We start from the raw sequence: 27,149 nt of genomic DNA, 5'->3' as shown, positions 1-27,149 counted from the left end.
CAATCATCATTCATTCTCATTGTCACAATTAGCCAAAAGTGGCAAAAAAGCAACGTACGATAAAAAAATACAAATACGAAAACGTTGTCAGAATTAGGCTCAACACTTGGAAGAAAATAATACATGAAGGATTAAAAATTGTTACTGTTACATTTTAACATGTAATTTACAGATGGACTTGCCCAAACCAACTAACACTCCTCATTTAGTTTGGGTATAGTTTTTTGTGGCCAGCCTGTATTATTATAATCTAAATTGTTAGAATATATTGATTCTGGGAAAGTTAAGAAAAATTCTAGGGTGTTTGGGAAAAGGCACTTAAGTCGGAAACTGTAATTTTCTGTTGCTTTCTTCTTCTTATATTATCAACCACGTTGTTTATTCCCCTTAACATGAATATAATTTTATATTGGGCATGTGTAAAGATTCTAAACAGTCATGATCTAATGTGTATATCATGTCTGTAATGTTTGCTTTTAAAAGAATAAACGTAAAGACTGTCTGCTGTAAAATTGTATTTATTGACATGAGTGCTTTTTCCTGAACACCCCTAGAATTATAAGAGCAAACAAAAGAAAATTGGTGATAAGTACGTGATAATAATCAATTGCATTCTTGAATCCTACAATATCCTCATCACTGTATTCCCAAGTTGCCTGGTCATATGGCAAATCCCTCCACTTCACAAGATATCTTGTGCGTCCATTACTCAGCGATTTGTGATTCAATATCCTGTGTATTATCAGCCACTCTGGTTTCACTCCCCACCTAGAAAAGGAAAAAAAAATGTATTTTATATGCTGTAAAAGAAAAACAGAGGTACAACCCTCAGAACAAAAACTACAGTGAAGCAACACTTCTGTTAACCCTTACAATATTTGATAGATAAGCTGTATCAAAAGGTAATTCCACCAAATGCTTCATGGTACAGAGTATATACCAAGACTGGTTTTAGAATTTGGAACATAACATGGGTCAGATATGTTCCGAGATACATGTTTTTATTGAATCATTACTAAATAGTAAATGTCAGTCTCTGTATGTTTGTGTATGTTCTCTGAATTCAACATGGCAAATTCACAATTGTTTCCATGTTAGAATGTTTGATTCATCTGTACTTTTTCTGGAAAGGAGTTTTCACACTTAGTGGCCTTTATATGTAAAAATACACTTGAAGTTTGGTTGAACATATAACTTGTAAACTGGGAATAGTTGAGTGAACAATCAGTATGGGCATGTATATTTCTTCTTTGATGGAAACACGAAATTTGAAATAACACATTGTAATGTTCATTTTTCATGATTTTGAAAAAGGTGTGACATGTATTTTGCTACAATGTCTTGTCACGAAATGATGCAAAATGAACAACAAAATGCGAAATAAACTCAAACACGAAATTTAGAGTTTATTTAGACACATGACACCTTTTGAGGTCTGAATTATCCTGCAAGTTATGCAAATCATGGAAAATTTATTAATTCTGCTGTAAATATTTGAGAAGCAAAAATGGACTTCATTACACAGGAATAAACCTAATACTCTATGTTAATGTTAATTTTGTGTACTAAGTATAGTTTTTATTCATACTATGGGAATGAGAGACACTGCCACCATTCTCGTTGGAATTCGTTGTTGTTGAAATGTGCCAAGCAACAACACAACAAATTCCAACGAGGATGGTGGCAGTGGCTACCGAAATTAATAGAAAATAATGTAAAACAGCTTTGCGGAAAACGTGAGTACCTTAATTATAGTTTTTAGATCACATTTAAGATTTTATTCACCATTTAAACACCAAAATTCCATTTTATATACCACTTTTGATCCCAAATGGTTTTGTGCCAAACCATAAATATGTGGCTCCAACAATCAGAAGTAAAAATGGAGTTTATGTATTTACAATAATAATGTCACAGCTTGAAACAATCTTTGGTAAATTAAATAATAAACTGTCTTCTCTGGGCATACATAACTTATTACTTACCTGTAGAACCTTTCCTCCAAATCCTGTTCATCCACATTTGCTGCTCTGATCTTCTTCATGCGTATATCCATTTCATCCAGTTGGTCTTCTAATTTTGGAGGTTCTTCCATATCATACTTTCTCACATAGCATCTGTACATTATTGAATGGAACACGTCAAACTAGAAAATAAATAAATTCATTAATAATTACAGATTTCCTCCAACATGTATTTGCAACAATAACACATATAATCACAATACTGATACATAATTAGCATATAAATAATTACAATGGTTAGACATTTCACCTAAACTGCAAATAGTCTCAGGTCAATATTTGGTAGAGATCAAGATTTTAAAGGCTGATTAGCTTTCATGGGGCAACAATAATACCAATATCAATGTTTGAAAATTGTAACAATTAAAAGTTGTTTAAAATATGTATTAACATTAGTGGGTGAGCATTCATCTTAAATTATAAGCATCAATTTACCAGTTCTTTCCTTCAAATATTCAAGAATCACGTCAGAATAGTGATATGAATAAAAAGTACAATTTTTCACAAAATATCGTTGCAAAATAAATGGAAACTTTAAATTATGTATAACTTTCAGTTAATTTTTTTTAAAAAAACTCTTGTTACAGTTACTGGTATTTGAAAAATCACCAAGATTTTTTTAGTTTATGTACAGACACAGCACTTTCTGAAGTCTGAATTATCCTGAGAGTTTGCAACTGATGGAAAAATTTATTAATTTTGCTGTAAATATTAGAAGAGCAAAAATGAACTCCTTTACACAGGAATAAAGTTAATACTCTGATAACTACATAAATGTGCCATTAGAAGGGAAATGTTTATTTTGTGCAATAAGTAATTTTTTAATCAAATTTAGGGCTACGTTCACCATTTTAACACCGAAATGTCACTTTATATACCACTTTCAATGCCGAAATGTTCCCAGTTTTTGTACCAATATCTTGATCTTTTATTCACCATAAATATGTGGTCCTAGTGATTCATAAAGCTATGCATAATATTTTATAAATAATGCATTGTCAATATAAATAAATCAGTAAAAGAATGTAGTTTACTGTGATCACTAGAGAATAATTACCTGGAGTTCAGAGATCCATGAGCAATGCCAGTAAGATTTGTCGTGCCATTTGACGAAGAACTCCCTTTGCCTCTTTGGCTGTGCTTTCTTACTTGTCGATGTCGAAGGCTGTTCATTCTCCTTCGACTCATCTGACTTTTCTTTCCCATCTTTCGGCTGGACCCATCTCCATGTCAGAATCCTTGCCACTTTCCCCGCAAGAGGTTTCGCCTGAGAAACAAAGCATTTCATTATAGTCTATTATTGTTTCATAACATTAAAAAAAATTCAAAACAAAACTTCCTATGTAATTTGCCTTATTTATATGTGCTTGACATATCTGCAAGCAACCAATAAAATAACACAGCATAAAAAATGATGGTATTTCATGCCATGTTGGTAGGCTTAAACACCTTCAGTGATCATTTTCTCCACAAAATATTGTTTATATGTTGTCCTATTCTGAAATCTGGTTTTGCTGTTACTTTGATGCTTCAAGACTGATGATAAACATTAGACAATGTTGGTGTGATATTCAGGGGAAAAGTACCAGAAACTAAGAGTTACCATTATCAGTTGAAAGTGGAATCACATAAGTTCCAATTTTGCAATTATATTAAAACATCTAATTTTGAAATTAAAACAAACAAAAAATAATAATTCCATGATAAACATACAAACATGATAACACCTTAAAAAAAAAAAGCTGAATACTTACTGAGCACCTAGGACACTTCCAGTCTCCATTGGGTATATCTGTAAGTGGAGGATTCAGGCAGAATGTGTGATAAGCTGATGGGCACGAATCGCAACACAATAACTCTCCGCCATCCTTGCATATCCTGAAATAAACCAAGCAAAAAAAATAAATAAAGATATATATATATATATATATATATATATATATATATATATATATATATATATATATAACAGTAAACAGTAAACACTGGTGAAAGTACTTCTCGTCATCTATCAACTGTTTCTGGCAACACTGACCGTAGAGACGCTACGGTCAGTATTCTGTGCCTCTTCGCTTAGTAACGCCGATCTTTCTTCTTCAACTTGACAATGCGACATAGATCGCGAAATATAGAATAATTTCTCTTCGTGTGGTAAGTGTTTACTGTCTCCTTCTTCATTAGTGTTTATCCGCCCTTCTGGCACCTTTTCTGATCCTATTCCTGTGTTTTTGTTCCTTTTTGGATATGAACCCTTTTGTGTACAACTCACGCCAACTCTCCCGACTCCGGTCACTCATTATTTCCTTCACCAAATCTGTTTGTCACACACGTTTTTTACATTCATGCCTCTTATTAGGCCTAACTCCCAAAAGCCTGACGCCCAAACTCCCTTTCTCAGCCATGCCCCCCGATATTCAACCCAATATTCGCCCCCTAGCGAGAACTTTTGCTGCCGAACTAACCCTAACCATGTACAAATCACAGCTCCACCGGACTCGAGAACTCTCGATTTCCATCCAGTCCCTCACCAAAATCCTCCTACTGACCCCAGGCAACAACAACAACCAAATCAACACACTCTGGAACCTTTCCCAATCCATAGCCCACAACCTCAACCAGAAACACCTGCAAAAACTTTCCATTCTCTGCCGACAAGCCCTGAATGCAGGATGCACCCTCCCCCTCCCCCTCCCACCACAACACCACCACAAAACTGCATGTCCCTTGCTTCCAGATCCACCCTTACCTCTACCCACTCCACCCCAACCTACCATCTCTAACCATGCCCCCCCTCCCACCACATCACAGAAGAGCACCAGTCCTCGGACAAAAGATGCCCCCAGCACACTGACACTCCTCACCCCCCTCCACCCACTGACTGCACCTCCGTCTTGAACCTTTCCAACCACAACCTCACAACCACCGAAATTGACGTTCTTTCCAAAGGTCTTACCTTCTCCCCAGCCGCCACCCCTAACAACTTCCGGCTACTATTTGACATACAAACCTTCGCCCGCAGACTTAGGTGGACGTATTTTTGGGCCAAGAATCCCCCCTCCAATGCTAATCCCTCAGACATACATCCCAGTCTCCTCCAATTCTGCCCCCCCTCCCCCCATGATCCCCCCTCCCTTCCCAACAACCACCCTCTTGAAAGATACATCACCTCTGTTGTGAACAATGTTTCTGACAGTACATACCTCCAAAACTCCTCTTCCCACCACAACCTAACCCCAGCCCAGCACCAAGCCCTCCGGTCCCTCCGCAACAACCCGGACATCAAAATCCTCCCTGCCGACAAAGGGTCCACCACAGTAGTCATGAACTCCTCTGACTACGTGGCGGAAGCCTCCCGTCAACTCTCTGATTCATCAACCTACAAGCCCACCACGGTTGATTCATCTACCACACACCTTGACAAAATTCGGGATTTTGTCCTCTCCCGAGGACCCCCTGAAGGCCTATCCAATTCCACCATCTCCTCACTCATACCTGACAACCCCCGCACCCCCACTTTCTACCTCCTCCCGAAAATTCACAAACCGAACAACCCCGGGAGACCCATTGTGTCCAGCTACAATTCACCCACTGAACGCATTTCAGCCTTTCTAGACTCTCACCTCCAACCCCTCGTCCAAGCCCTGCCCTCCTACCTCCGTGACACCAACCACTTCCTTAACATCATCCAAAACTTACCACCCCTACCACCCAACACCATCCTCACAACTGTTGACGTCACATCCCTCTACACTAATATTCCCCATGCCCATGGCCTCCGTGCCACAGAATCATTCCTTAACTGCCGACCTAAACCCCACAATCCCAGCACTCACTTCCTGATACAACTAGCCAACCTTGTACTTACCTGCAACAACTTCTGCTTCGGTGATCAACATTACCTGCAGATACGTGGCACAGCCATGGGTACCCGCATGGCCCCCTCTTATGCCAACCTGTTCATGGGCAGGCTGGAACAGGAATTCCTTGACTCCCAGCAACTGAAACCACTCCTCTGGCTCAGATTCATAGATGACATTTTTCTCCTCTGGACACATGGCGAACCCTCCCTCACTACATTCCTAAACCAACTTAACGACTTCACCACCCTCAAATTCACCTGGTTCCACTCAAAAGACCAAGTGACCTTCCTTGATGTGGACATCCACATTGCGGGAGACCACTTGGAAACTTCCATACATATTAAACCGACCAACCACCTCCAGTATCTCCACTACTCCAGCTCACACCCCTACCACACCAAAAAAGCCATCCCATTCTCCCTTGCCCTCAGAGGCCAGTGCCTCAACTCATCCCCCTCATCCCGCCAAAACTACAACCTACGCCTGCACCAAGCCCTAACCAACCGTGGCTATCCCTCATCAACAAACAAATCACCAGAGCCAACTCCCACAACCGCACCAAACAACCTAAAACCAACCCTCCAACCCTGATCACCCAATACCACCCCCATATTACGAAAATCAGACATACCCTCCACTCCCTCCTCCCCATCCTGCACAGTGATCCTGATACCAGGGACATCTTTCGGGATAAACCCAGGGTCGTCTTCCGTCGCCCCCCCAACCTCCAAAACATCTTGGTCCGAAACACTCCCACCCCATCCACACCACTCCCCCCAGCTCACAGGTGCAACAAACCCAGATGCAAGACCTGCCCCATACTCATCACCTCCCCCACCCTCCTGATCCCCACAGCGGCAGGCGAGTTCACCCTTCACCCTAAGGGCACCTGCCACTCATCCAACTTAATTTACACGCTCATTTGCCAAATCTGCGGCAACTTCTACATAGGCGAAACCTCCACCCCCTTGAACCTAAGGATTAATAATCACCGTTCCTCCACCCAAAACTCCAATTTCACTGTTGCCATCCACACCAACAGCCATAACACCACCTTCAACAACTGCTTCCGTGTTGCCATCATCCATCTTTTACCCCCCCGCTCTGACACATCTTTCCGCAGGCGCTGGGAAAGGGCCTACATAACAGGCACGCACGCCACTATACCCCCCGGACTCAACCTAGCCAACCAGTAACCCTTTCCTCTCCTCCCAAAAATTACCCACCCACCTTACAGTAAACACTGGTGAAAGTACTTCTCGTCATCTATCAACTGTTTCTGGCAACACTGACCGTAGAGATGCTACGGTCAGTATTCTGTGCCTCTTCGCTTAGTAACGCCGATCTTTCTTCTTCAACTTGACAATGCGACATAGATCGCGAAATATAGAATAATTTCTCTTCGTGTGGTAAGTGTTTACTGTCTCCTTCATTAGTGTATATATATATATATATATATATAATGGATAAAAGCAAGGAGGGCCAAAAGGGCTAAGTAAAAAAAACATGAGGCTGGGCCAATGCCACTTTGAACTGATACCAATACCAGTCTCTTTACTGATTCCTACTAATAGCATTGCAGATTCTTGAACATTGTAACCAAAGCTGTTCACAATATTAATTAATATCCTTCACCTATCAAGAAATTCCTACTCATTCAATGTCATGCCATCTCTTGATGCTTCAACCTGCCAATCACTCAATTCATGCTTAAGACTCGTACCAAGGCATCATTTTTCTACAATAAAATTTGTTTTTTTTCCAGCATGCCAAGTACAATTGACTCAATGCCATCATCTTTCTGTAGAATATCCTCCCATTTCCTCAGCAATACATTTCCAGGGTGGCTTGACAAGGCTGCTCGCCTTGCTTTTCACCATTTGGAGATCCTGGCACTGAAGTTTCTCCACTTGCAAAATTGACATGCAGCTGGCCACTTCTTTCTGGACCATGTCAAGATGAGGTTCCCTCCAGTGATAGGAGCTCAAAACACAATAACAGCCTTTCAAGTCTCTCCGGAAGTATCTTGCCAAGGAAGTTGGAGGGCATTCTATGGGAAGAAAGTGTCAAGTCAAAGGTGTTTGGCAAAAGGTGAAAAAAGGTAAAGTTCCCCATGCACATAGCACCATGACATGAAGGCACATTTAGGGGATGTGGGGGTACGGCCCCATATGTTCTTGATCTCTTCCATTTTGGAGGTGATGTGATCAGTACCATGCTCCAACCACCTTTACTCTCCAGGGTTGCACCCAGGTACCCATTGATTTGAGGCTGGGTGAACCCAAAGCCACTTCATGCATGAACAAGGCCAGAAAAATTCCAACTTTACATCATTCACCCTGTGAATAGAACCCAGATCTCCCACGTGGCAGTCAGCTGTCCTACTGACTAGACCCCCACAGCTCTAGGTGCTTGGTAAGCTAGACAAAATATGAATGTCATGGTACAAAAATTGTGCATTGGAAAAAGTCTTACGCAAAAATCACCTGTTTTTAATTTATCAGATGTACAGTTACCTGCATGCAGTTATTCCAAACTGAACAAATGTCTAATTTATTTAATGGAATTATGTGGTTTATTACAGTCAAACAAATAATTGATAGATATTATGATAAAATTTCTACATTTTTTCAAGTGCATGCCAAATATGAAATATTGGATCAATAGTAGTTGTGTTACATTTACAGTCACACTGGCAATTTCTGAAATTTTCATGGTCGTTTTTACAATGAAGTCTACTTGCAGATAATTTTTCACATCGATGTAAAATTTAAGTTTAACACTTAGTGCTAATAATTCTCATATAATTTGTGGAATCTGGAAAAATCACTGTCATTAGACACATGGGATGAATTCGTAACGCAACTCCCATGCTGCGTTTGGGATCGAACCAAGAACCTCTAGATTGAATTGGGTGATGTAGTTATTTCTCATTCATCTCTCAGATGGTTATCACTCGCTTGGCCTAAATGTGATAAATGCAAGAGGTTACATTTAAAGGAATGGCGATAGAAATTAACTTAGGTTAGATATGGGTTTTATACTCTCCATGACTGAACCGATATGGATTGTGTAGTGTAGGAACAAATTTATAGTGTCAGTAAAGTTTCTCTGTCGCTGAGAAAAAAAATAAAATGTGAATACCAGCGTTTTATGGAAATCCTGATCTGTGCTAATCAAGTCAAAATCATTTCCACTATCACAATAGACAACATATGCAATGCAGTTTATCCTGCCAAAGGATAAATACGCTCACTCACCTGCAGAATTCCATATGGTCATTATCCTCCTCCTCCTCCTGTACTCCTTCACCCTCACAATGAGGGCAGGACCACTTTCCTTCAGGTGTCTCTTCTAGCTCCGGGTCTAAACAGACCAAGTGATAAGCTCGTGGGCACGTGTCGCAAAGAATGATCTCCCCTCCTTGCTGGCACACTTCACAGTAATCTTGGTGGTCAGTCTGGAATTGTTATCTCCATTAATACTTGCACACATACAACCAACAAGAAAGCCATGCAAATAGGTAAAGTTCCCTGTGCACATTGCAATGTGCCATGAAGGTGCATTTACGGAATGTAGTGGTAGGGTTCCACATATTCATGATCTCCGCCACTTTGGAGGTGATGCGATCAGCACCATGCTCCGGCCACCTTTTTTAACCCCCCCCCCCCCAAGGTACCCATTGATTTGAGGCTGGGTGAGCCCCAGAGCTGCTTTATGCAGGGACAAGGCCTGAAAAATTACAGCCTCAGATCACACACCCTGGAAACCGAACCCGGGTGTCTCCTGCATGGCAGTCAGATGCCATTCCAACTAGACCACCGGGCTCATACAATGCAAATAGATACATAAATAAAATTTAACAACCAAGCTAATTCATATGCATCGCACTATGTCAAGAAGGGACACAGGTGTTATGGGTTCCAATGCATTCACGATCTAGCCATTCTAGAGATGATGTGATTCACAGACATCTTTACCCCTGCCCCCTTCCCCTAAAAGCACCCAGGCTGGGTAAGCTCCAGAGCTGCTCTATCCAGGGAGATATATCAGAAAAATCCCCACCCTGTAAATCAAACATGGGTCTCCCGCATGGCAGTCAAGCCATCCTACTGACTGGAGCATGCAGTTAGTTACATAAATAGCATTTTCTTCACATACATATTTTTTTAATGTGCGTAACCTGAAACAACACAGATCATAAAAGAATATATGAGACAACTTTGTATTATTTTCTTCTTCTAGAAATGGAAAGAGTAAGTTAATGGATATTAGATATGGACAATATGACAATTTAACTGACATTAATAAAGCAGAAATTTACAATTTACGGACACCAAAATTGTTTTCTAAAATCTGGTAAAAAAGTGCAAATCTTCTGAGAATAATACATGGGTTCACCTTTTTATTTAATGCGTTCAGTGTCGCACACCACGAAGCCAGGAATTACAGTTTCAAACCCTGCATAAGTCATGGGTGTCTCTCTCATTTTGTTTCTCCCACTATCCATTTCATCATTGCAATTAGCGCACGGGGTAGATAAGCAACATAAAATAACTGACAAAGAGAAAAAGATTTACTGTTTGTAATCAGGCAACTGCAAAAGGTTTTCCATGAGAAAACTAATCCAATAGATTGATTGATTGATTGATTTGGTGTTTTAAGTCCACTTTATGCACAGTAAGGCTAATCGAGACTGGACCTACAGTTTTAAGTGAGATCCGAACCACTATGTGGCTCCACCGGGTATCGAACCCGGGGGACGACGCTACCACTGCGCCATCGGGGAGACCCCATTCCAATAGAGATCACTAGAATTATCAGCAGAGTTATTGACAACTGATCTACCTGTATTTGATGATAACATAGTTGTATAGAGAACTTACCTCATATCCATCGGCTCCTTCCGCACCGGGGTATTTTGAAGTAGTCTTTGTCTTCTTCTTTTTCTTCTTCCCCCCAATCTTTGTTTTTGCTTTCCTCCTTGGCGGGGGTTCATTCTCCAGGTCTTTCTTTGAAACCTCCTCTGCCTCTTGCAGCATCTGCTCGAACTCTGCATCCGAATCCCTGCCACTGAAACTGGATTCTTCCTGTGGAACAAGAAAGAATAAATTGCAAAAATACTTCAATATTTATTTCAATATCCAATGGCCTCAAATGAATCATGTCTCAATTGGGAACAGAGAAATTAGAAATATACACATGCAATTTTCTCAATCGATGTGTACACTTAAACCATTTTCCAAGAAAATTCACCATAAAAAATTCAATAAAATGCATGGCAATTAGAGCTGAGCTGATACTGATGCAGTTGCACCAGCTGTTATTTAAATATTTCAGAAATTGAACGCAACAGGTATATTACCCAGTTATTGCGTTCATTATGCAAAAGTTGAGAACATTATTGATTAATTGCACAGATCAATGTAATATAATATATAGACAGAAAACACATTTAACAAACTTACAGATCTTATCACAATTTATGTAATTTTAATATTTTCCTGTTCAATATTGGAGTTGAGCAAAATAAGTCCACACTGTTTTCACTTTTAATGATATTGTTAAATGTTTTGCCATGTTCCAAATTGGGGATATTGCCAGTGGATTGGTTCTACTTCGTTGCGGAGGCTGAAGAGTAGCTTTTTTGGTCTTAACTTGAGGGGACGTAGAAATAGAGCTGTGACAGGGCAAAGGGAGCTTCAATGTGATTATTTAGGATTTTGTGGAGGAAAATGAGCTGGTGCATGATGCATCTGTTGTCAAGAGTTGCTAGGTTAAAATATCTGAGAAGGCTCTCACGGGATTCCATTTGAGGGAAAATACCATCTAGTTTGCACTTTTCAGTGGTATTGGTATCAGAAAATATTAGTTTAAATTTCATGGCTGATATATGATCCTGTGTATTCCGCAAGAGCTAAAGTGTCACATGGCATTTCACTGACTCCACTAGGTATCATATTCCAGAAAATTACTGGCTGATACCAATAGATTCGTAGCAGCCCAACCTTAGTTAATACAGATCGATGTAACTTTCAAGCAGATCACACAATGCACTAGTTGTATGTATGTGGGTAAGTTATAATTTAATGATAGCACATGGAATAATATTTTAAAAAAGAATTTATATTTTTTTAACAAAAATTGACATTCTTAAAATAAAAAAGAAGGCCTGTAAACAGGCCAGTGAGGGGGTGGTGGCAGATACCTGATTTCCAAAATTTTCTGATATTTACATGTTTTCACTCCCTTGCCCTTTTTAAGATTTTCTTCCAAAGTGTAGGAATGCAAGCAATGTCATGGAAGACTGGTCTTTCGTTATCCTTCGCAACAAATATCAAGTGACAGCATCCATAGAGCTGATGGCACATCCAAATGACCAGAAACCTCTCCAGTAAAAGTGATGCAGTACTTTTCCAATAGGTACATTACACATTTTTAATGTTTTTTCTTCAAGACACATTAACTATTTTCAATTTGGCTTTGTAACAGCATTACATACTGGATTTTCCATTCACTTTTGCTTATTGTAGTGGCCATATTGACTTGCTGAATCACAATTTTTGTGTAAAATTTCAAAAATGCTTGTTCTTCAATTTTTTTATTTCATTATTGGGAGGCAAAAATGTATAATTGTAGATCTCCTGGAGATGCGATTCAAACCTTTTTTTGGGTTACCAGACAGGGTCAATTGGCATTAAGTGAATTCCAACTTAACCTTGCTGGTAACTCAAGAATACTTGTTCTCACATTTTCTTCATTATTAGCATGTATAAGCAAAACATATCACAAGAAATGGCAGTCTAACAGTAGTAACTGAGACTTGAAGAACTGCAGTGGCAACATCGAAAATCAACCACTTAATGCACTCTGCCACAGAAATGAAATACCATCTACAGTGTTAGAGTGTCGTACAGGATTTTGTGTATCGCGCATGAGCGAGAGGTTACCTGTTTCGTTTGTACCAGTGTCAAGTGAAGGAAATAGTTCGGTACGAAGCCAGCTACGTGCAAGGTTGCTTCGAGGTGTTGCTTGTGCGTTTGCAGAAATGTAAGTGTATGCTGCATGAAAGCGAGCTATTACATATATCTTACTTCAACTGTATTTTTTTTATTTGTATAACCCGAAATGTGTTTGATAGCTTCAGGCAGGGTGGTTATACAAAGCTTGGCGTACCCGTCACAGGGACTCGAAACGAACGAGCATTACTCAGCGCGTATGGACTGTTAAGATAGAGAGCGACTGGCAGTGTAGCGACCACGTGACCTTTGCGATTCAGTTTTTTTCCTCGCCAGCTGTGTGCGAAGACGTTACAGTGCAGTAATCATGTCAGGAAAGGCGAAAGAAATGGAGCAGCTTTTAAAGCAAATGGAAACTCTTATGTTCGAAAAACTACAAGAGCAGAGCAACGAGATGCAGGGACAATTACGAGAACAAGGTAAGGAGTTAATCCAGCAAACCAAACACGTTGAAGAAAGAATTAATTCAAGTGTGTGTAAAGTTGAAATCTCGTTGAAGCAAGAAAGTGATGTCGTAAAAAGTGAAATAGTGAGGATTGAATGTAACCTGAATGCAAAGGTTGAGTTACTTCAAGAAGATTTTGTGTCGTTGGAAAATAGAATAGAAAAGAAAATAGCCGACGATAAAGCAAATATGAAAGAATGTACAGGTGTGTTCAAACAACAAGTTTTAGAATTACGTAATCATTTAGAAGGTAAAATTAATGAGATTGCGGATAATTGCAATGCACAAAACTTTAAATTACGAGAAGTTTTTGACAATCAAGTAAAGCAAAACGAAACTGTGTTTGTTGAAATAAAGAAAGCAATGGATAAAGATCAGGCTAAGTTTGCTAGTTTGTTCGATCTTGTTAAGAGTAATGAATATAGTGCGAAAGAATTAAAAGTAAGGTCAGATAATTATGATGTTCGTTTACAAGATCTTGCTAAAGAATTGAACGAATTAAATACAAAAGTAGGTCATACTTTTCAAGATTTGAATCAAAGTGTGCAGTCTACCAAATGTAAAATTACAGAATGTGATACTACTGTAAAAGGCTGTGTTCAGCAAATTTCTGATATTACACATAAAATTGACGTAATAGAAGGGAAATGCGTTGGCATGGAATATCAATTAAGAGATTTGAGCAATGAAATAGGCATGTTGAAACTTAGTTTAAATAACATTTCGTCTAGTATGAATGTTCCTTGTAACACATACGTAGATAGAGAATCCAGAATAGATGTAAGTTCTTTATCGAAATCTAAGAATGAAAATAAGGTATCTTTTCCGAGTAAAGTATCTGAACATATTACGTACAGAAAAAAACAAAATTATGTTGAAAAGGAATATAATCCTGAAAGTATTTCTTCAGGTTCTGAATATCAAGCAAAAGTGAAAGGGAATAAAGATAAGGCTGATATAAATGTAGGATTTCCATATGGCAAAAACACTGAAAGTAAACGTGATAGTAGGTTAAGTAAAGTAAATGTAACAGAGTATAATAGTTCTGATAGTGATTCAGAACAAAGGCTTAGAAGGTCAGAAAAAAAATTAAAGCAAGGAATATTAAAATATTCTGATGTAGATAGATTTCCTAAGTTTAATGCAACAAGAACCGATTATTTAGCTTCCCAGTTCCTACAGGAAGTGGAAGATAGGTTTGAAATGTTGAATGTGTCGAGAAATGAATACATGAGATACATTCCATTGTTATTAGAAGGAGTTGCTAAAAACTGGTACTTACAAGAGAAAGCACAAATATGTGGTTATGATGAATTTAAGCTTATGTTTTTAAATGTATTCGAGAGTTCTTCATGGAAATCGACTCTTTTGGCTAATATTTTGTGTAAAAGGTATTCTAAAGAGTTCAAACAGTCTCTTTTGAGTTACTTTTGGTCTCAGATTAATCTGTTCAACACAATACAGCCTGATATGAGTGATCAACAAAAGATAATTCTAGTAGCTCAACAGTTACCTGTAAAAGTAAAAGAAGCTATTTTAAATCAGCCATACATAAGTTTGAATGTAGCAGCTGAGCTTGTAGCTAGACATGAAGCATTATATACAGGGTATGAACAAGAAACAAAAAGAGATGGTAGATTTGTAGGTGTAAGACAAGTGAAAATTGTACAAGGTGATACAGTTAGGAATAAACTACCTATAACAAACTCTTTTCAAAGAAATTACGTGAATGAAAATAGTGGCAATGTTGATAGAGATCAAAACATGTCTAACCGAAATGGGAATGTAAGACAAAGGTCATGGGTTCAAGGACCTAACCATCCTCAATCAAGTTATAGACTACCTAATAGAAGTGGGAATGATTCAAATATAAGTAGAAGAAGTAGATATAGTTACGATGTTAGTAATGATGACATTATTAGACATGATAGTAATGAGAGAATTGCAAGTGGAACTAGTTATCGAAATAGTAGTACAAATACAGTACCGTATAACAATATTCAAGTTAGTAATAATAGTCATAGTAGATTTATGAGAGAGTCTGTATTAGGAAATTCTCAAATTAGTGGACTGAGATCTTGTTCTGAAGACACAGAAACAGAAATGTAGATTCTTCGCCTAGAGCGAATGAACCTTTGTTCATGCAATCACAACCTTTAAACTAAGATGCGAGTCTACTGTTACGACGACACATAGTAGCATAGATGAAGACAATGGTGTTGTGTCTGTAATTAATTCTGACATTGAAACTCATGTAAAGGAGGTTTGTAATGTAATATCTAAACCGAAGATGAGTGAAGCTCAATTGAAAACTGTATGTACGATAGATATTGATTTTTACGAGGATATATTGGAAAATGAAGCACAGTATAACTCAAGTAATATGGTGTTACCTGTGAATTTAAGAAATAAGATAAAAGGTACTACATTTCTTTTTGCGAACATTAATGGAGTAAAGAATAGATGTTTATTGGATACTGGATGTGAAATTTCGCTTATGTCAGAGAAAAGATGGAGAGAAATAACGTCTGAAGTAAAGAGTCCTACACTTGATCTTGTAGGAGACATAATTTTACTTGATTATACTGGTAAAAGAAAGCAAAAGGTGTTAGGTAAATTCTGTGTAAATCTTGAAATGGATAACATTGATTTTCTAATCCAGTTTGTTGTTGTAAGAGATTTATCAGTTGATGTGTTGTTAGGTTTAGACTTTTTATATAGTATAGAAGCTCAGATTGACTTCAGAGATAATGCTATGATGTTTAATTCAGAAGAAAGTTCACATTTAGTTAAGTTAATTCCAATTTCATGCACTTATGTTGAATCTGAAAATAATTTAGAAAATGATTGCCTCAGAATAATGACAAAATCTGAAATGAGTGAAACAGTTGCTAGTATTAGTGATTTAAGGAATAAGACTTTGCAAGAGAGATTTTAACTGACAATGAAAAGGAGAAATTATTTGATTTACTAGTAGAATTTCAAAGTTTATTTGATGATAAACCAGGTCATTGTAATAAATACATACATGACATAGAACTTAATACAGATGAACCTCTTGTTACGAAACCTTATCCTATACCATATCACTACAGACAAGCTGTACGTGATTATATCAATAAGTTATTGGAATGGAATATTATTGAACAGTGTGATTCCCCATATCTTAATCCTCTTGTGGTAGTACTTAAGGCAGATAAAAGTATACGCATATGTACAGATTTTTGTAATATTAATAAGCATCAGAAGATTAGCCAGATTAGACCTATAAATATTGAAGATGCAGTTCAAGGATTTATGGATAAACCTTATGTTACTCTGATTGATATGTCAGCTGGATTCCATCAGGTATTACTCTCTGAAAAATCAAGAAAATATACTGCATTCTCTTTTGAGGGGAAACAATATCAATATAAAATACTTGTGTTTGGTACTTGCAATGGTGTGCAGGCTTTCACCATGGCAATGAGTAGAGTGCTTGGAGATACACTCTCTGATAATGTAATAATATATGTTGACGATTTATGTGTTCGTAGTAGTACATTTGAAGCTCATCTTAAGCATTTAAGAGAAGTATTTTGCAAATTGCAAGAATCTGGTATGACTATACGCCTGAAAAAGACATATTTTTGTAAAGAAAGATTACTGTACTTAGGTCATATTATTGATAGAACTGGTATTCATGTAAACCCCGAAAGAGTAAGAGATATTCTTGATCTTCCAGCTCCAAAAAATATAAAAACACTCCAAAAAATCATTGGTAGTTTCTCATGGATGAGGAAATTTATTCCAAATCTTGCTGTTATATGTACTCCCTTGTATGAATTATTAAGAAAAGGCAAGAAGTGGGTGTGGACAGAGAAAGAACAAAGAAGTTTTGATTTACTGAAAGAAGCAATTTCAAATGATGTTAAACTTTTCCATCCAGATATTCATCAAAGATTTTATGTCCAAAGAGACGCCTCCTTACTTGGCGTTGGAGGTTATTTATTTCAAATTGTTGATGGTGAAAAAAGGGTAATAAGTTACATGAGTCGTACATTAAGAAATCATGAGAGGCATTACACCATAACAGAACTAGAGTGTCTAAGTCTATTATTCTGTATAGAAAAATGTAGCCAATATCTTCTAGGAAGAGAATTCATAATAGTATGTGACCACAAATGTCTTATTTGGTTAAATCACTCAAAGAATTGGAACCCTCGTTTGTTGCGATGGTCTCTCCAGCTTCAGAAATACCAATTTACAGTGGAATATTGTAGAGGTTCTGATAATGATCTCGCAGATCTATTATCAAGACATTTTGAAGGATCTGAACCTGTTTTGGTTCATGTTAACAATAATATGGTCTTGAGAAATGAAATTTTGGATATACCAGTAGAAATACTGGTGCAAGAACAATGTAATGATGAAGTGTTTCAACCTATCATTAATTATTTAAACAATTCTGAAGGTTTGAATATGAATTTGCCAAGACAAAGTAGAAATTGGAAGAAATATTATAAAATATGTAATGGAGTTTTGTTAATGAGAGATTTTCATTTTGAAAATTCATGGAAGATATGTATACCTCAATCTTTGATTTCTGTATTATTAAGAAATTATCATGATAACATGGGCCACTTTGGTGGTGATAAAGTTCTTAGAAGAATGAGGAAAATTTATTATTGGCCTCGTATGAGAAAAGATATTTTGAGTTATGTTAAAGACTGTGAAATTTGTATGAAAACAAAACCAAACAGGCATCCGCCTAAAGGAACTTTTCAGTTACATTATAACAGAGGTGAAACTGTTTTATTTTTAGATATTCAAGGGCCTTTGGTTAGAAGCTCAAAAGGAGAAAGGTTTTTGTTAACATTGCAGGATGCTAATACAAGGTATTTATTTGCCTATCCAATGAGATCTAGTACAGCTGATAGCATTGTGAAAGTCCTCTTAGAAGGATATATAAGACACTTTGGTATTCCACATAAGTTAGTAAGCGATAATGCTGCAGTGTTCCATTCTAAGAAATATGTAAATACTTTGACTAACATAGGTATTAAGTTAACATACACTCCTATGTACCATCCAAATTCTAATTTGGTTGAACGCAGTCATTGTGAACTAAACAGACTAATGTGTGTATTTTGTAAAGAAAAACATCAAGATTGGCCCAAGTATATTGATATAATTGTGAGTTTACTCAATGATAGCATACATACTTGTTTAGGGTATGCTCCATCTGAATTACAACTTAATAGAAATCTGGAATCATGTACTCTGAATCACTTTCAAGTACCCCTCAATGAAGTTCCACAATGGAAAAATAAATTATATATAACTTCTGTTAAGGACTTAGAGACAAAAAAGAAAAGGAATGAAAGATATAATGTAAGGCAAGAAAATAGAGCTGAGATTAAAGTTTTAGATTTAGTATTTATCAAAACTCACTACCTTAGTAATCTTCTAGGGAATCGTATCAAAAAATATTGTGAAATTTATGAAGGTCCATATTTAGTAGTTTGCAACAAAGCAACTAATATCTTCAAGTTAATAGACTTAAAAACTGGTAATATTAGTGATAATCATCATAGTGATAACTTGAGAATATGGAAATGTTCAAGTGAGAAGAGAGATTATTATTTAAAACAATTAGAAAAGTTAAACGCAGAGTTATACAAGCATTTATTCAAATGAAAGTATAGATAAATATGTTGTATGCAGATATGTATTCTACATATTTTGATATTTTGTTTGTAAACACAGATATTTGTTATAATGATAATCATGATTTATTTTTGGGTTGATACAAGACTTGAATTCTTTTGATGAATTAATCAATCATCTTTAAAAATTAAGAAACAAAAATTTGAGTTATTTTTTGTGTATCATGGAAATTTAATTTTATTTTGAATTACCTAAGTGTGAAACATTTAGAACTTATACATGTAATAACTATTCATGGAAGATGTCAAAAGTGTAAAATTTCACTTACTCCCTTCGTGAAATTTTTCATTGAAGGAGAGGAATGTATGACCATTTCCTGTCGTACAGGATTTTGTGTATCGCGCATGCGCGAGAGGTTACCTGTTTCGTTTGTACCAGTGTCAAGTGAAGGAAATAGTTCGGTACGAAGCCAGCTACGTGCAAGGTTGCTTCGAGGTGTTGCTTGTGCGTTTGCAGAAATGTAAGTGTATGCTGTATGAAAGCGAGCTATTACATATATCTTACATCAACTGTATTTTTTTTATTGGTATAACCCGAAATGTGTTTGATAGCTTCAGGCAGGGTGGTTATAAAGGCATGCATATTTCGTTTTTGACGGAAACACAAAAGGAGAAAAAACACATTGTAATGTTCATTTTTCAAGTTTTTGAAAGGAGTGAGATGTATTTTCCTACCATGTTTTGTTATGAAATGAACTGCAAAATAAACTCAAACACGAAATTTCGAGTTTATTTACCGACGTCACACTTTCTGATGTCTGAATTATCCTGTGTTATACAAATCACGGAAAACTGATCAATTCTGCTGAAAATATTTGAGAAGCAAAAATGGGCTCCTTTACACAGGAATAAACTTGATGGTCTGATAAATATATATACAGTGAAACCCCGATTTTATGTTCCCGGACTGTACGTTTTCCCGCTTAATACATTCATCCAGTCAGGCCCCGGCCAGGTTAAATAATAGGATGTTCACCTCGATCCTACGTTCGCTCTAACTCCCGTTTTCCACTTTATATATTTTCCGAGCCATGATGATGTCTTATGCAGTGGAAGGGATGGGGGGGGGGGGGGTGTACGACTTTTATTTGTAGCATCTTCCTTGACAGACAGGAAGGGAAAAATGCACTTTTTGCATTCTCGGTAAAGATACAATGGGCCGATTCTTCTGCCTCAGGATCACACAACAAGCGCACTGTTGCCAAACCAATTCTCGCTAAATGGTGCCTTCCTTAGAATTTACACAAAACAGAAGTTCACCCTTCCCCTCCGAGTGGAAAATTGACAACAGGACTCCTCCGAGTGTAAAATTGGCAACAGGACTCGATCACCATTCGCTTCTTTGCCCACACAGACTTACGGAATCCTTCTTAGTTGACCGGAACGAAAAAGAAAAGCGAAAAGGTTTAAAGTTTGTGAAAACTTTTCCTTTCTTTTTGTCTGCAGCGTTGTAATGGGAAAAAATAAGAAGAGTTTGCCAACCTCTGCTATTCGATACTGAATAAGAACTGCACTTCTTCTTTAATGGGAAGTTGTTTAGATTCCTAAAGAAATACAATTTGATCTAGTCTATATTTCACTAAATTATTTTCAATCTGAGGTTTTTTCACGAATGCCATGTCATTTGGTCATCAGAATGAAGCTGAAAATGCACAAGTTAAAGTGATTCTTTTATTCTATGGGCAGATGATAGATATTGTACTCACAGACAGAAAAATATTCATGTCAAATCAATTGTTTGGGGGAGGAGGGGGGCGAAGTTTGGACACACGTATTCTGCATAGGGCAGAGAACAGTTTCTTTTATGAGGATTACGTGACTCGCGTGTTGTACAGTGACGGTGTCGGGAAAAATGAGTGGATAAACAAGGGGTGTGGCAATATTCTCTGGGAGCTGTAAAATTTAGTGCACATCTAAATACCATTAAAATGCTTATATGGGCCAAAAAAGCATATATTTATGTACTTTTTCTCATTCAGTGGGGAGCAGTGGTCGCCTAGTCGGTAGGGTGTCTGACTGCCACACTGGAGACCTGGGTGTGATTCCCAGGGTGGGTGATCTAAGCTGCCTCAAAAAGCGGCTCTGGAACTCACCTAGCCTCAAATAAATGGGTACCTTGAGGCAACCCTGGAGGGTAAAACTGCCCAATCATGGTGCTGATCACATCACCTCCAAATTGGCCGAGATCAAAGAATGGGTGGTAAAGGTGGCCAGAGCATGGTGCTGATCACACCATCTCCCACATACCCCCTATATATGCATCCCAGCATGCTGCTAAGAGCACGGGGAACTTCACATTTTCTCGTTTCCTGGAAGGGGGGGCGTTTGCCATCCTCATGTCCCTATGATATCAGCTGGGTATGGTAAATTATTAATAACAAGTACCAAGTATTTCTGCCTCCATTGGAAGAGGCAACCAATTAGTATAAAGGGAACCAATTAGCATAAAGGGAAAAACCTATCGTCCCTTCTCCTTTCCTCTGTGGTGTACAATTAACAGGGTGGCTACAAACAAGCAGAAATGAAATTCCCTGACTTTTCCAGGTTTTCCAGGACAAAATTTACATTTTTCCCTGACAATTACAAACTAAACTAAATCGATGTTTTTGCAAATGGAAATAATAAACTCATACAGATCCACGTATGGTTTTGTTAAGTACCAATATTATCTTCTATGAAATTGACTTAATTTCTCTATTCTCTAGGATTTGAATTCAAACTGCAAAATAGTGAATTTGGAAAATTATTACAATTCACAAGCTAGGGAAGGATTATGGGATTTTGTCATACGCAGTAAATTTAAAATAAAATACTTGATTATTTTTAAAGTTACGACTAAATGAGATAAGAGTGAAGAGTAATTGATTAAGAAATTCTTTCTGTAATTTATCAGTCTCCTTATACATTCTCGGTATTATATGTTGATATTTCCACTGAGTTTGGAACCCTCTGCTTGCAAAAACCATGAGTGCGAACTCATTTTTCAATGCATAAAGCTACTTCTCTCTTCTCTGTAAAGCAAATAACTTAACTCTTGCATATAAGTGAAACAATTGAATCGAACAAAATAAAGTGTCATATTTCCTTACATTATCAATGAGATTTCTGCTTCAGTACAGTATATCCAAGTGAAGTACTGTGAAACTGACAACATGCAGTTATGCAAGGAATTTATAGAATTGCACTGTATAGGTACCTGATTTAGCTAACCACACATTAAAACTCTAATAATAAAAGCTTCTGAAAGTTCATATAGGAGGGGCATCCTGAAAAAGCTCCAATGGTGCCTATACGCAGCACTAGTGGCCGGAGAGCGACACACACACATGCAGGAAGGAAGAAGTGGCATGCAGCTGTAATCTGGTACAGTTGCAATGCAGCCGTTTTAGGACAGTTCTAGGTTAAAGATTGCAGCTCTCGTACAGTCTCCCACCAACTGCATTGTAGCCTATATCAGAATTTGGCACCGAGCTACCAGCAATTGTGTGAGGTGTGCAGACTGGACGTCATGAGTGATAGTATGGTCAGACGATGGTGCAGACAATTCACGGAAGGCCAATCGAATGTGCACAACCCATACAGCTGAGTACACGTGGCCCCTTTGCATCACTTCAGGTGAGAGATCTTGGACAACTCCCTGTACAGCCCTAGCCTTGAATGTACCGACTTCAATCTCTTTGTTTAACTGAAGAGGTTTCTGGAAGAGCAAGGATTTGACAGCTACACTGCAGTAGAGATAGTTCCAGTCTTTGCTGTCAGACACATATACCATGGACATAGAACATTTAGTGCCATGCTATGACAAATGCCAGAACAACGGTGGTGATTATGCCGAAAATTAGGGTAGGACTCACTGTTACTAATGCAATAAATTACAACTGTTATTCTTGTTTTATTTATGCCTAATCGGTAGGGACCTTGATATCTTGTTATTTTTTTTTTCAAATTGGTGTATTTTCTTATTTTTTATTTTTTACTATAGGTACGGTGTTATTTTTCCCAAAATTCACATTTTCATTTTAGCGCATTTTCTGGCAAATATCTGAAATTATACCTTCATGGTGTTTTTAAACTACTGTTTCAAATTGTAAGTCACATGGCTTACACCTCTTCTATATATTTTCGTGACAGTTTGATATGTTGGAACAGATTTTTGAGGAAGTAAAAGTAAAGTGCTCCCCTGCACTTTTCCATGAAGGTGTATAAGGGTGTGGAGTTAGGGCCCCACACTTTCTTGATCACGGCTGAAGGTGGGGGTGATGTGATCAGCACCATGCTCCTGGCTACCATTATCCCTCAAAGTACCAGGTACCAGCTTCATATGATGCTCGGTGGGCACCGGAGCAGTTTGAATAGGTGGAAAACATCCCGGTTCTCTCGCACAGTAGTCAGACGCCCTAACGACTCAGCTCCATTATTACTCGCTCGACAAATGCCGATGGTGCACACTTAGCTTGGTAATTCAAATCATATCTCCTGCAACAAATACGAAGATGTGGCTCCCGTGTGAGGGTAGATACGCACTCGATCTCCTGTTAGAACCCTGCCACTTTGCTCTGTGATGCAAATGGTTTTGATAGAAGTTCAAAAAATCACGGGAAATACATGATTTAATGTAGCTGTCGGAATTATTCCACGTACGTATAACTCTATAGTTTACTCTTGAGTAAAATTTTGGGAAATTTGCATGTTCTATGTACACAAACATGGCCTAGAAAAGACAAGAATGTTGGATTTCATGGAATTTTTCGTTGTTTTAGGACATTTCTTTAAAAAATATGGCTAAAAACGCCAACAATTTGCATTTTATGCAAAATTCGCATTATTTCGATATTTCGAATAGGCGAAAAATGTGTTCAGACATCACTGCACATTCCTAAACATAACTTCGCAGCAATTACCATTTTTCACGGTTTTGGCGTTTGCGAAAAATCAATGTCCGTACTAATTGGAAATTACTTTCTGGCTACCCCTCGTATAAATCAGTAGATGGAAAGTGAAAATTTAGCAGGGCTAGCAGAGAAAAGTCTAATCTTGAAGAAAGTAATTTGCTTTTATGATTGAATGATTCGAATAAATATGATATCAAAATATTTACGTATTTATTATTAGTATTTTATTTCATAATATTGGACATTAACCTTACTCAGTGAGAGATTAATGATCATCTCTCAGGAGTTTAAACAGACAGGACAGAGAGTGGCGTTAATTTCATTGCAATACTAGTGTTGCAGTAAATTTGAGGTTGGGAGCATGCACTTGCCAATTTTTATAACGTTCACCAATGCAGATTTGTGATTACGATATTGGTTAATACGAAGTACCCTTTAATCCGAAGTTCTTCCCATTCCCCAGCCGATAAGATAGGATTTATAATGTATTTCAGTATGGATAAATCGAAATACGGATAATTTTTAATACGAAGTTGTTTACAAGACCCTTCCGCAAAACTGGTTTCGCTTAATTCGAAGTAGACACCTGTGTAAGTCGACAAGAGAAGATCGAATGTGGAGAGAGCTTGGACCTTATTTTAACTTGACCTTGACATGTTTCCTTGTCCTAAGAGCTGCTGACAACTCAAGGGAAGCAGCCCGAATTGCACACTGAACATTGACATTCTTTGTCAATGTGCATGGGAGGTCAAGCTCTTTACCCGCTGAATGCGCCACCTTGGAAATATTGACCAGTGCTAGATGAGAAATGCGAGATAAGATCCCACGAATGTTCCAAAATACAAGACGTGTGGCATCTGGAAGTCTCACCCATCTGTCTAGCTCTGAGCTCAAGATACAGCAATTTCCCGTGAGCGAGCAACTTGTGGACTGGTAGCCGACAACTTTCGGTAACCACTTTCATTAAAAGCGTGTTCTTTGTGCCCTGTAGAACTTCATAAAAAAAAGGAAAACTGTTACAGATAATCAAAGCTGCATAGGCCAACTAAAGATCGTCAACCCGCTTAATTCATTGTCATTTAGGTTTCCCTCAAAAGTTGATGTCGATCTTACGTATGTTGCAACTCCAGTTTCCCAACTGTGCCGGTCAAAAAAATTGCCAAAACAGTGTTTTGTTGTCTGAGTGACTTCTCCCCTTTATCTATCAGCAAAAGGGGGGGGGGGGGTCCGTTGCTAATTGTTTCGACTACGATTTTCTTTCTCGTGTGAGCACACGGGCTCCTTTCCTTTGGCATCTAAAAAAATGTTTCAGTAGCGATCTCCCCTCCTTCTTTTTTTCTGCAACTTGGCCAGGAATGAGCACACTTCTGATCAGACTTTCGTTCAACAACTGCATTAGAGCCACTCCACCACCTATTAGTCTTCACTTCCCCTCCCTCCCATTATTGCCAGTCAGAGTGGTGTCTGCAGGCAGCGAGCAGCTCCACCACCTGTTCGTCTTCACTTCCCCTCCCATTATCGCCGGTCAGAGTGGTGTCTGCGGACAACGAGCAGCTGGTGCCAGTGTTTTGTCTCTTGGCTCCAGAGTAATGACTCATCCATCATAAAGTGAAGAAGAACAGCATTGTTTTGAATCTCGCCTCAGAAGGTTGTTTTGCTTTTGAAGATTACGAAACAGGAGCACCAGACACAAAATGACGAGTTAAAAGACAAGCTTAATTTTTTTTCTTGTTTTGCCTTCTGATAAGCATCTTGAACACACAGAACAGTGCAGGAAGGAAATGCACACGATGCTAATAATAATATACTCAATACTTTTCTTGGGAACCATTCACGTGCTGAAGATAAATCGAAAAATATTAGGGATGGGCCGATATGAAATTTTGGCCGATACCGATAAAGTACCAATATAAAATTTACCGATACCGATAACCGATATTCTACCGATCAGATATAAAATTAGAAATGATCCTTGAAGAACCTGAAATGTTCATTGATCTCCTTAATAAATGTGTGTTTTGAGGTGACTGCAGTGCAAGAGAACCTAAATATTTAGACATTTACTTTTTAGAAAGAAGAGCATGGAAATTATCCATAAAAATTACAACAAAATGGCAGAATTTTGCACCAAATTATAAGATATTTATCGATATGTCGGATCGGTAAAATAATCGGTAATTTTACCGATACACCGATATGCCTATATCGGCCGATACCGATAGAGTACCGATTAATCGGTCCCATCCCTAAAAAATATTAAACGTGGAGGGGGACAAAAAAAAATGGAAACACATTATTTACGGGAAAACTATTGATGGAAGGGGTGTTTGCCCTCTGCAACACTGCTAAATCCAACAATAAATCGTCGATTGACAATCAGTGGCATGCCCAGGGGAAGGGTAGATGGGGGCCATAACCCCACTTTGGCCCAGTATTTAAAGAAAAACAAGAACGTCAAAGGCAGGAAAGATGCAAAATGAGGGCTGACTTAAAAAAGTATATGTAACCCCTGCCCACCCACCCTATCCAAAATCCTGGGCACATCACTGATAACATAACAATCAACCTATTATGACGTCTAAAAAAACAGGTTGTGCTTCTTCCCTTAGAAATTCATAATCATACTTCTTTACCCGTCTTGAATTATTTTTGTATATACAATATACCCCTAAAAGTCGATTGCGAAGTCGTTTCTTACCGACACTTGAGTTTCACCCCTCCCCTATGCTTTCCCGCTTTTTACGTTTTTTATTTACAGGCCCCTGAAAATGTAAAATTTGGGTTCCACTGTATTGCTATTGGAACAAAAACTTTATTTTGTTCAATAAGTGTAGTTTTTAGATCAAATTTATGGATATTCACCATTTTAACACCAAAATGCCATTGTATATAGCACTTTTGATCCCAAAATGTGCCCACTTTTCGTACTGAAATCATCATCTTTCATTCACCATAAATATGTGCCTCTGGCACGTTCAAAGGAAAATCCTTCTACAATTAACATAAACAAGTAATAAATCTTTGAATAAAATATTGCTTGCAGGTTCTACTTGTCAATATTCACATATTTGATTACTAAATGGATTTTTATTGTTTGTCAAGAAAACTCATGTAGAAATCGCGCACAATTTCCAGCAGCAAAAGTTTCAGGAACTCAAGGAATTCCCAGAGAGTAGACACCCTGGTACACTCAGAATATAA

The 27,149-nt window shown here is 37.8% G+C and overlaps 1 protein-coding gene across 1 annotated transcript in view; it reads right to left on the bottom strand.

Annotated features, from left to right (window-relative positions):
* Window positions 1-27,149, bottom strand: part of LOC145986587 (ATP-dependent chromatin remodeler Mi-2-like) — a 127,472-nt gene that overhangs the window by 85,591 nt on the left and 14,732 nt on the right. The window contains exons 7-12 of the mRNA XM_083120765.1: window positions 10,771-10,974; window positions 9,145-9,344; window positions 3,779-3,902; window positions 3,082-3,291; window positions 1,986-2,146; window positions 594-768 (exon numbers count right to left, since the gene is read on the bottom strand). Of these exons, the coding sequence (XP_082976891.1) occupies window positions 594-768; window positions 1,986-2,146; window positions 3,082-3,291; window positions 3,779-3,902; window positions 9,145-9,344; window positions 10,771-10,974 (1,074 nt within the window). The remainder of the gene's footprint in view (window positions 1-593; window positions 769-1,985; window positions 2,147-3,081; window positions 3,292-3,778; window positions 3,903-9,144; window positions 9,345-10,770; window positions 10,975-27,149) is intronic.

Source organism: Lepisma saccharinum, chromosome 4 (assembly GCF_977018435.1).
Source record: "Lepisma saccharinum chromosome 4, izLepSacc3.1, whole genome shotgun sequence".
In the NCBI taxonomy this organism is placed as follows: domain Eukaryota; kingdom Metazoa; phylum Arthropoda; class Insecta; order Zygentoma; family Lepismatidae; genus Lepisma; species Lepisma saccharinum.
This window is presented reverse-complemented; position numbering and strand designations above follow the sequence as displayed.